At 43.0% G+C, this 11,938-nt stretch overlaps 2 protein-coding genes across 2 annotated transcripts; one reads left to right on the forward strand and one right to left on the reverse strand.

Moving 5' to 3' along the window:
* The first annotated feature begins 737 nt into the window (after positions 1 to 737).
* On the forward strand, positions 738 to 8,439 carry LOC127306345 (sphingoid long-chain bases kinase 1). Its single transcript, XM_051336959.2, has 9 exons — positions 738 to 999; positions 2,257 to 2,782; positions 2,889 to 3,257; positions 4,229 to 4,322; positions 4,405 to 4,442; positions 5,134 to 5,280; positions 6,060 to 6,159; positions 6,252 to 7,204; positions 7,638 to 8,439. Exons 2-9 carry the CDS (start codon positions 2,375 to 2,377, stop codon positions 7,788 to 7,790), a joined length of 2,262 nt encoding a protein of 753 aa, XP_051192919.1. The 5' UTR covers positions 738 to 999; positions 2,257 to 2,374; the 3' UTR covers positions 7,791 to 8,439.
* A 2,077-nt stretch (positions 8,440 to 10,516) lies between these two features.
* Positions 10,517 to 11,458, reverse strand: LOC127297304 (uncharacterized). Its single transcript, XM_051327625.2, has 2 exons — positions 11,238 to 11,458; positions 10,517 to 11,101 (listed from the first exon to the last, which is right to left on the reverse strand). Exons 1-2 carry the CDS (start codon positions 11,329 to 11,331, stop codon positions 10,878 to 10,880), a joined length of 318 nt encoding a protein of 105 aa, XP_051183585.1. The 5' UTR covers positions 11,332 to 11,458; the 3' UTR covers positions 10,517 to 10,877.
* Positions 11,459 to 11,938: the final 480 nt, after the last annotated feature.

Raw genomic sequence — 11,938 nt, forward strand, 5'->3', positions numbered from 1 at the left:
TTAGTTACCGAGGAATATGGAACTTGAACTTGAAACATTATGGATGCAGATTGGTGACCCTTAGGGTACCCTTTCACCCTTTTTAGTTCAATCAAATAAATTTAAAATTTAAAATCACATCATTTAAATATTACTTCATTTGATTGAACAAGAGGGGGTCGGCAACCCTAAAGGTCTAGAATTTGCACTTCTAGGGAAAATACATATACTCCTCCATTCTCAATTACCTCAACTTCTAGATTTTGTTGAAGTCATTTTTTTAAAATTTTAACTATTAGTAGAATAAAAAACATCAACATTCATAATATAAAATGCATATAATTTGAAAATATATTTTATGACTATTTTAATACTACAGCAGATCAAAACTTTAATTTGACTAAACCATAACACGAGGTAATTGTGAACAGAGGGAGTATCACATAGTCTCGACTATCTGTTATTCTTTATGTTTGAGGCCCATGTTGTTGACACAAAGGTGGAAAACAACATCTAAAAAAAGGTGGAAAACAAAGACCTTGCATATTCTTTCATGTTTTCTAAGGAGATCTCTTTTCTAAGTGTCTATCTATATATGTACACTATACTACCCGCAAAAAAACTCCCATTTTTCTTTAAAAATATTTTGTCTGTTCTGAAAAGGGAAACCCAGTCTGAATAATCTCCTGTGCCTTTTTCTTTTAATAAAAAAAATAGGTGCTCTCTAGGCATCGAAAGTCAAAATACACCTGCTCCACGGTTTCCTCTCCACCGCCCTGTACACCATTCTTTCCTCTTCTTCTTCTTCCTCTCCCGAGTCCTGACCTACCCAAGCTCTCTCCAACCGGACCGCCGTGCCCTAGAGCTGCCGCCGTGCCGTAGCTAGCTTATCGTCACCCCTCGACGCCTCGCTCCCTCCGCCTTCCACGCGCGTCGCCGCCATCGCCGTTCCCGTTCTACCTCGCCCCGTCCCTGCTGTCGTCTGGACCCCTTGCGCAATTTTGGCCATTGGTTCTTGAGGTACGAGCCTTTTCTCATCCAGTGATCAGTTAAACCTCAATCACCTCCACAAATTATCGGCGTGCCCATCTAGATCCGCCCCTTTTAATGCCTGCATGGTCGAATTGGGAAAATCGAGGTAGTTTTATTCAGTAAGACTATGAAGCTCTTCAATTTCAATCAAGTTAGGAAATCATGAGGTACTACTGCTTGTGGTGTGGGAAAATCCTTTCGCTCCTGCCATATGGAATTCTGTATTTCCACGAGTTTATTGCGCAAAGCTGTATGGTGAGCAGAGGATTTTTTTTCTTCTTACTTGTGTGCGTTTTGAACTGTAACATTTAAATTCTGGTTGCAATCGGTTCAAGTTCAGCTGTCTGTCCTGTACCAGAGCTGTTAGTGACACCTTTGAAGCTCACACTTTGTTAGAAGTTGCTTGGTACCTTCCAATGGAAAACTTTTGCCTTCAGATAGCTCAAGTTAGGTAGACAAAGTTTTTCACTTTTTCTATATATTTTTTAATAACCTGCCCATGTTGTACCTAACATGATGTCGCCTTAGGTTGCTTTGTAGTCTTTTCCTTAGTCACTATCTATTGGTTAGAGATCCTTAGAAGCATTCCCCAACTCTTTTTAGCCCTCCCTTTCTAGATATGCTGCATAACTTGCAGTACTGTGCTCATGAATCATGACACTTAAGATAGGATTATAAATTTCCATGGCTCCACGCTTCGTTGATCAAACCAGGAGCATGCAAATGCTATATGTTACCTTTTTTTTTTTTTTTTTCATAATCCCAGTTGACTGGCTAGTGTTAGTATGTTACCGTGATGTAAGAATGCACTGCATTGGGCACCATGCAAATCTGGTGAGTACATCACAACAAGACTGAATGTCAGACGCTAAGTTATCCTATGCAGTGATCCATTTCCATTTACCAATATTTTTATACCTGGCATAGTTCAGAGAGATTATTGACACATTGTGGCTACTGACTTAAGTAGAAACTCTCACCTAAAGGATCAGTTATGATATAACATACATATCCTCAATACTCATTCATCAATTACTAGCATGTTTTAGTGGGGTAATTTCTTCAGATCCTTATAGTTGGTATGTAAAACCCATCACTAGGTAGCTGGGCTGTGTACTTTCTGAGTCTCCGAGTTCAATGCACTTTTTATCAATTATTGCCAGTCACTTATACTTCATATTAAATTACATATCTGTTCTATTGTTTTTATAATCTGTTTGATGTTCTGTTACGTGAATTTTGCAGGCTCAGTCATAAGTGTCTACCCATGAGTTTTGGAGAATGATGCCTTTAACGTTGTAGGCTTTCCTTAACATGTAGTTCCAGTGTTATTCTTGCACTGGGTTTTTCTTAGAAGACGGAGATGCAGAAGTCTGACCATCACGAGCAGAATCTTACTTCACCAAGGGGACTCATCCATAAAGTGCTTCGTCGTACGAATAGCAGGCGATCTCCAACTGCAACAGAGCAAGACCCTCCCCCTGTATTTCCAGAAACAAGCAACGCTAAATTCTTAAAGCAAAAGAATACAGAAGACACAATCAAGGATCCAGAGAAGGCAATCACGCATGATAACCGAATTGAAGATGAGAAGTCCGATTTATTAGGATACGAAGTTTGTTCTGGGAAGCTTACATTAGATAACAAAGGTAAAAGCGTTTCAGGCGAACAATCTGGATCAGGCTCTAGTGGCAATTGCTTTGATGCTAGGCTCACCACTGAAGCCTTAGTATGGGGTTCTAACATCCTTAAGCTTGAGGACATTGTATCTGTAAGTTGTTAGCTCATTGACTTCAGTCAACCACTTGCATTTATGTGTTTAAGAGTTTCACTGCAAGCATATATCACTTCAATGCTAATATCTTGTTTACCCACAGGTGTCATACAATTCTGGGCTCCGGCATTTCACTGTGCATGCATGCCCTCTTGAAAAAAGATCCAATGGACTTTCCTGTTTTATGAAGCCTAGAAGAAATCAAAAGGACTTGCGTTTCCTATCCACTACTCCACATGAGGCCTTTCGGTGGATTAATGGTTTTGCAGATCAACAATGTTATGTTAATCTGTTACCACACCCCATGGCATCTAGCAAGAAGCATTCGTCTGAACTCATTCCATTTGATGCCATGCTTGATCCTTATGTTAAATGTCGGTCTCCACCAAAGATACTTGTGATCCTGAATCCTCGATCTGGACATGGCAGATCTAGCAAAGTTTTCCATGGGAAAGTGGAGCCTATATTTAAGGTATGTCTGACTAAGTAGAAGCATGTGCCTTATCTCTATCACACCTACTTGGTTTGGTTGCCTAATAGGATAATAAAATAATTCAGCTTATAAGCATGCCTGCGGAATGGCTTCAAAATTTGATTAGCAGGATGTCACTCATGTTCAAAGGTGGTCAACACTTCGGATCACAATTCTTTTAACATTTCGATCTGTGACATGTTGGCTTAGTGAGATCGTCGCATCACAATTCTCATAAACTTGGCAAAATATGAATGTTAACTTTGGGTAAATAGACAGAGTCATGTATAGTTTTCTAGTCCATTTGTTAAACACAAATTCATTTATAGTAAATACACCACCATAATAATGTTTATGGTGTCAGTATCTTACTGAGATGAGCTTCTTTATGTATATGATTTGTTTTGACTCTGAATTGTGCAACATTATCTAAGAAAAACCCTATTGGTCTTCTTTAGAAGCCGGGTGTCATATTAATAGAAGGATTTGTTAAGACCTTAACAGGCTCTATAATACTGTAACTAAATATTCCACCAGTGGTTACTGTGTTAATATCGTTAGAACCTCTTCTCAGTGATCTCATTGAATCGGGACCTTGGTGTTACCATATATAGGTGTGTGTGATGGAATTTCTATTCAACGTTTATATATATATATATATATATATATATATATATATATATATATATATATATCTAGATAGTATACCCTGCCACTGTCTTACCTTCAAGACCTTGGTGTTATCTTGTGGCTCCATGTGACATGCCTTCGAGAATTATTATTGACTTGTCATGTCAGTTCTAAGTTGCTAAATTTACCAGAGGATGGCCTTTCTTCTAATGTTTGACGCCTAGAAGTGCCATTCAGTTATACAAAAAAGTTTATACAGACATGCTTGTTTACACACACCGCTTATTTTCATTACCTCAAGTACTCGTGTTTGGTTTAATAATAATAAGTGTTAGAGACAGCTTGCAGGTTTCAAGATGGAAGTGGTCAAAACTACACATGCCGGTCATGCAAAATCTCTTGTATCAACTATTGATTTTAGTACATGTCCAGATGGTATATTCATCTTTACATCTTCTCTCTGTATTTTACATTGATCATCTGAAATTCTGAATCACTTTTTTCCTGTACTCGCTAGGAATTGTATGTGTTGGTGGAGATGGAATTGTTAATGAGGTTAGTCTATATCAATTCTATGCATATCCTTTTTTGTTGGCCTCTGTCTTATCAGTTTTTTCTCTAGTGCATCTGGTATATTAACTAGAAAAGATATTTCTAGTGCATCTTGATTTTGTAAATATGGGTTGATTGGAGAGCACATTATTACTTTTGGCCAGACAGGGAGAATACAGTGCTTGCATAGTGCAGACTGTGCATCTCAAAGCACAAACTCACAGAATATAATATGTCTCCACTCTTATTTGTAATAGCAATAACCAAGATGTTGACATAGTACTCCAAAATTAATTCTGCACCTTTATTTTGTTATCAACCTTGTTAGCTCCCCAAGTTTACCTACTCGATTGGGAACTACTAGGTTCATGGAGCTTATCTAGGGAGGTTAAAAGTCCTCATATACCATATTCCGCTTTTGTTATGCCACGACAATTTGGTGTTCATTAAACAAAGTTACTTGGTTTTGGGATAAACAAAATATTTTTTAAAATTAAGCAGTACTATTGACTTGCTAAATACAAAGTTACATTTTAGGGCCCTGTATGTTTGCTACAACTGAACCTTGTAAATTGTCATGAACAATTGAGGAACCTGTTTGTTTGCTAGTTTTCTGAACTCGTCTTCTTGTTACCAAAGAAGATATTTGTATGCAAACTACAGGTCCTGATGTAGCATTCAACTTATTCTGCAGGTGCTTAATGGTCTTCTGTGCAGAGATGATCAAAATGAGGCAGTTTCTGTTCCAATTGGTATAATACCTGCAGGGTCTGACAACTCACTTGTTTGGACAGTCTTGGGTGTTAAAGATCCAATATCTGCAGCATTGTCGATTGTCAGGGTAAGCAACATTCTGTTGGTTATGCTGTACTGACGATATTCTGAATATGTTTTACTCCTTCTCTATGCATGTTTGCATATAGCTTTTTGTTATTGCATTACAAATATTCGAGTTACTGGAGAACCTAAATGTTACTTTTCATGCTGGGTAGAACACCTTATGTTCTTGAGTAAATCACACAAAACCACAACTAGTGAGGCAGATATATCACAAAAGCGCAACTTCTATGCCACATTGTTGCTTCAGTGATTTTGCTTTGTATGGTGGAGTGGCTAGCGTTAGCAAATTTTGCGCAGGGCTTCTCAATATCAGCTAGTTGCCAAACCTCATTGTGTTTGTGTCACATGCCTTTGTTGATGCTGGCTGCTATTTAACACTTCATCAGAGATGATTGTTAGTCAAGTCTGATGTATTCTAGACATTGATGGTAAGGAATGCCAGTTTTGTTGAAAGTACTTCTGCACCATATATAAAAAATGGTCACTTTGGACCATCCATTTGAATCTTTTTTTTTTGCTCTGGTAAAACTTAGGTTACTATGTAGGGAAAGAAGTTGATGTATTATATATATATAAAGTGAAAATATGGTAAGTATGCCATGTGTGTTATTGGCTGCATAGTTTCATCTAACAGATGCCACCTTATACTGTTTGAACTGTTTAATGTGGATATTATTAGTTTATGTTTTTTGCAATTTCATTGACAATCATCAACTTATTCTGTTCAATATGATATTTGGTCAAAAGAATATATTATTGATTGAGATATGTTTGTTGCAGGGAGGTTTTACACCTATTGATGTTTTTTCCGTTGAATGGATTCAGAGTGGGACTACTCATTTTGGCACAACTGTCTCATATTTCGGTTTTGTTAGCGATGGTACCACATAATTGCCATTTCTGAACATTTTCTCTGTTTGGTTATCAATTAGCTTCTTGAACTAAAGTGAGTTTCCATTTATCTATTTGCAGTTCTTGAACTTTCAGAGAAATACCAGAAGCGTTTTGGTCCTCTCCGTTACATTGTAGCTGGTTTTCTTAAATTCCTGTGCTTGCCCAAGTACAGTTTTGAACTGGAGTATCTTCCAATATCGGATGCTGATGGTGCTGAGCGTAAAACTGTGGAGGGGCTAGAAAAGGTTGACGGATCAGACCTCTATGATGATGTAGTTCAGAGGTCGAGAGCTGAAGGTTTACCACGTGCCTCAAGTTTATCTAGCATCGATTCAATCATGTCTGCAAGCATAATGTCTGGGGGTGAGCCGGAGGTTTCTAGTCCACGGGCCAATAATGAACCCTCTGAACTTATACGTGCGCTTGATCCGAAATCAAAACGCCAGTCTTTAGGGAGGACAAGTACTTTCAAAGAACCAGAAGAATTGCTCCACCCTCAGGCATCAACTCCCAGCTGGCGTAGATCTAAATCAAAGTCAAGGACAGAAAAGGCATGGCCTGGTTTAACTGCTACAAATGAGACCAAGTCTTCTAGGGGTACCACAGCCCATGATAAAGAAGACACATCGTCCACAGTTTCAGATCCTGGACCTGCGTGGGATACAGGACCCAAGTGGGATATGGAGCCTAAATGGGATAATAATCAACCTAACTGGGAATCCGAAACTCCTATTGAGCTACATGGTCCATCTGATGACATTGAGCTTGGTCTGACTAAGGAACTAGTGCCAAGCTTAGATGAAAGATGGGTCGTTAGAAAAGGGCGGTATCTTGGTGTATTGGTATGCAACCATTCATGCAAGACCGTGCAGAGTTTAAGTTCCCAGGTTGTTGCTCCCAAGGCTGAATATGATGACAATTGTCTGGATCTGCTGTTGGTTGGTGGAAGTGGGAGGCTGAGGTTATTAAGATTTTTAGTGCTCTTGCAGTTCGGAAAACACATTTCTCTTCCACATGTGGAATATCTCAAGGTATGACTTGGCTCATTCTCTTTTTTCGAGCATCCAGTATTGCCCGCCACAGAAAAAACTATCCGATTCTACTTTGGTATTTCATTCACTCTGATAAACTACTGCTTTGGTCTTGGCTTGCTCCATAGTAATGTTTCTTGTCATTCATATTCTTTAGCTACATAACTACTGCGGTTTACTTCATAAAATTGTTCAAACTTCAAAGAAAGACAAATCATTTAAACACTATTGATCTTCTGCATGTTCTTAAATCATTTAATGGTATCTTGCATAGAGAAAGACAAATCTTGGATGTCTGAATTGCTCGCTGTTAGTGGAAATTGCCATGGTTTTGCTTGTACCTGTCATGATCATTGTACTGTCCACCCATACAATTTCGCTTATAAGTTTTTTGTGTATATATTTCCTTAGCTCACTGCTGTTCTAATTTCAGGTAAAATCCGTGAGACTTAAGGCAGGTCCAAATACACATGACGGATGTGGTATTGATGGTGAACTGCTCCATGTCAAGGGGCAGGTTCGGTGTAGTTTGCTACCTCAGCAATGTCGTTTGATCGGCAGGCCAGCCCAAAACCCTGTACAATAGCTGTAAACACATTACTCTGCCACCTGCATCTGCCTGCCTGGAATCTTGCACCTGTGCAATTGGCAACGTTGCGGATTTTTGCCCGCTTCCAGAACAGCCTTGCTCATAGATATCCATCCAAACAGCTCCGGTGGTGTACATTTGTGCTTGATGACTAAAAGTGCTTGAGTGTGACATATATCCAAGAAATGAAGTCTATCCTGTCTGCAGTGTGTTGTGCATCTCTCGGTTTCGCGTTTGCTTCCGCTGATATCTAATCAACTATAGAGCCATCATGATCAGTGTACTTGGGGGTGTGATTCTGACCAGCATAGTCGCCACCCCTGGTATGTGCGGTTGTTTGGAGGTCCCCGTGCCGGCCACTTGGATGTGTTTCACCCTCCCATGAGGGGGACAAAAACTTGCAATGCTATGCCCCTGATAAGCTTGTAGTGTTTACAAAAAGTGAATAAGATTTTTATCATGTCGGGCTCCCAGTACAGTATAGGGCTTGAACCAAAAAGAGAGAGAGAGAGAGGGAAGATATTTGTGGTGGTGCTGTCTTTTTCATCCGTAACTCTTGCTTCCTGTGAAGTGTGATGTATTGAGTTGTAATATGTCCGAGTTGTCTGCCATAATGAGTTGGATCATATATCTTCTTCAAGATAAACCTGCAGGTACATATGCGCGGGTGCAAGCGGGACGGATGGGATGCGGAACGGTTTTTTTGCTCTAATTCTACCACTTGATAGGGCAAAGGTGTCCGATCTTTCGATGAGATGAGGATAAATCTCATCGAAAGATCGGACACCTTTGCCCTATCACTTGCTTTAGTCCAGTTCGTCATTTCTCTAATTCTTGTTTTGCTGGACGGGATGCGGGCGCCGCCTGCAAGCCTTGATGTGCCATGTGCTGTTCTCGGTTGGGGAATTAAACAACATGGTTTGGTAGTGCGTGGCAATACTGGTCGCAAATGACTGCTTTTCTTGTGAATCAAAAAGGATGTAACTACACATGAATCTGCTTTTTCTGGTTAGTTTAGCTCTAGTAGAACCCCCTAAAACCTTTCTAACCACTATTCTGGAACATCTGAAAAATACTACTCCGGTTCCAATTGAATATTTTGTAATCAAATCATTCAATTCAAAGTTTTGACGTCTTTTAAAAAGTGGATTAATCGGACAAGGATAAAGAGAGAGTCCCATTGTACATGTCAAACAATGAAATTTCTAGTAAAAGGAAAATACGTCAACTTTATAAGTTGTGGGGGTTCAAGTCCCTCTATCCCCAAACCCTATAGTATTTGTCCTCTTTTCTTCTTTTTTTTTTTTTTTTTTTTTTTGCGAAACACAGTACAATCAAAGACGCTCATACATACGCGTACACACTCACCCCTATGAACGCACACACGCACACCCTATCCCTATGAGCACCTCCAAGAGACTGTGTTGAATAACTGATCCGGCGGGTCTTGAGATTGACGAAGTCACCACAGGCGCCTCGCTGTCGACGGGAACGTCGCCTCCCACTGAAGAATATTCCGCCTTTTATGAGACACCAAAGTGTCAAATCTGGGATTTGAACTCTGGTGGGCTGGGGGTGCCACTGCCCTCCTAACCATCCAACCCGTGGTTGGTCCTCTTTTCTTCTTTGTATCATTGGGTTTAAGATTCATTAGGGTTGTGTTCGGTTCTAGAATGAGTGGGGATGGAATGGAATGGTTCCATTCCGATGTCACGGGATGGTTCCGACCCTGTGTTCGGTTCAAAAAAAAGTCGAGGAACAGAAGGGTTCTATTTTCTGTTCGGTTCTGGAATCGCACGCGGAATGGAACAGCTTAAACATAATTCTTTGTCCAGGTTAAAATCAACACAGGCCTAAACGTGATTTTGTATGTCCAAATCAAAATTAAAATAAAAATAAAAATCGCTACATGCGGGCGTGCATTGCTGCGGCGCGTGCTGGCCGTGCTCGGCTGCCGCGCATGGTGGCCGTCCAGAGCCGCCGCGGGCCGTGCTGGTCGTTCTGCGCCGTCACCGCTGGCCGTTCTGAGCCGCCGCGCGTGCTGGCCATGCTCGGCTACCGTAGGCGCCGCCGCACTGAGCCGCCGCGAGCGGGCGCCAACGCCGCTGGCCGTGCTGGCCGTTCTGCGCCGCCGCGCGTGCTGGCCATGCTCGGCTGCCGCAGGCGCCACCGCACTGAGCCGCCGCGAGCGGGCGCCACGCCGCTGGCCGTGCTGGCCGTTCTGCGCCGCCGCGGGCTTGCACCGCGGCGCGTGCTGGCCATGCTCGGCTCCTGCGCGTGCTGGCCATCCTGAGCCGCCGCGGGCGGGCACCGCCGCACGTGCTGGGTCGACGCCGCTGGCCGCCGCCGTTGGCCGTCCTGCGCCGCCGCGTGATGGCTATGCTGGGTGGTTAGCGATGTTTTTTTTTCTTTTCATCCGTTTGGTGGTTAGCGCCTCGTTCCTCCGCATTCTACCAAATTGGCCGGACGAGTCCGTTCCGCATCTATGCGGTATATTCCATTCCGAAGAACTAGTTGGTTCTGTTCCTTCTACCCAACCGAACACAAGAATGAGTACTAGCTGTGGAACCGTTCCATTTCATTCCTCCTAATTCCATAACCGAACACACCCTAGCTTTCTCGTTCTACTGTTTCACAAAGGAGTGCTAAGAGAACGTACTAGAATAACGGGCAAACGGCCAAAAGGTATGCCTCTGGCAGACAACATTACCACAATCTTCATGTACAAACAACATAGCAAAAGTCACAAGGACATATAGGCTGTTGGTTTGATAATTGTAGGTCGCAGTTGGCAGCATGAGGTTGCTAAAAAGGAAAGCCAAAAGACAAGGGAGTGAACAAAAGGCACCTGGCGTTTCTTTTCTCAGTGCCGATGCTTAGCTAGCTCAGGCTGTGCAGTGCATGCACACACAAAAAAAAAAACGCAGGAACAAACAAAAGCAACCGACTGTGCAGGTGCAAACACCTCAATACACCGATCGTACTACTCTGCTACCAAGTACCAACTCAAGTACAGAGTGGAAAAAAGCCGCGAAGAACAGGGAAACTATTAGCTAGCTGGAGACGGCGGGCTGGATCGATGAGCTAGCACTTGCAATGGCAGCCGCGGCCCCTGGCGAAGCCGAGAGAGACGCAGCGGCCGCCGCGCCGGCACCCGCCGTAGTGGCACACGTCCATGCAGGCGCTGTTGGCGGCCGCGTCGCCCGGGTCGCACTGCTCCACCGGGATCGTCACGCCGCACGGCACCCCCGACGGGTAATCCTCCACCCAGGCCGCCCTCGCCGACGGCGGCGCCGCCACCAAAACCACTGCGCAAAATGAGGCGGAGCAGACATCAGAGGCATGCAAATGGAAGATACCACGCAGCTCGCGCGCCGGCGCTCCCTGCATGCGCGCACTTGGAGCTGCACACGGACACGGCCGGCCGGTGCCTTACGCCCTTACCGGTGAGAGTGGCGACGAGGACGAGGAGGAAGAAGCGTGGAGGCAGCAGGGAGAGACTGCAGCGGCAGGCGGCGGCATCGTCTCCTCGAGCCATGGTGTGCGTCTAGGGAGCTGATCGAGGTGACAAGCTGACGGCTCCGCGCGCTGTGCATGCCGGCCATGGTGCGAGCGTGTGGTGCGATATATAGCTAGAGAGACGAGAGGTGGCGACGAGGAGAACGGCTGGAAAGCGGCGCGCGCCGCGGCAAAGGGTGGAAACACATGCGAAAGTACATGTGATCGACACCGCCGATAGTGTTGTTTCGCTACTGTTTTAGGAGTATGCATATATGGTGGTTAGTACTATAGTTTATCTATGTGATCCGGGTATCAACTTGCAATTAGGGTAGCTATTGTTGTATTATTAGCTGATTTGGACGCGCATATCTAGCGTGCTTTTTTGCTAGCTGGATGCCTGGATAAGGGTATTACTAAATTCATGGCAGTGTGTGCGTGATTAGGACTTTATATCTATTTATTATATAGTGCACACATTTTACTGGCCAAGTTTTTTTTAAAAACTTTTGGTTTAATTGGTCAAGTTAGATTCAACATCATCTATATGCCCAATATATTGGGTAACAACAAGCAGGGGTGATGTATATCAGAGCATCTCCACTCGTTGGCGCTCCCCACGTCCAAATTCGGCGAAATTTTCGTCC

This window comes from Lolium perenne, chromosome 1 (assembly GCF_019359855.2).
Source record: "Lolium perenne isolate Kyuss_39 chromosome 1, Kyuss_2.0, whole genome shotgun sequence".
Taxonomy (NCBI): domain Eukaryota; kingdom Viridiplantae; phylum Streptophyta; class Magnoliopsida; order Poales; family Poaceae; genus Lolium; species Lolium perenne.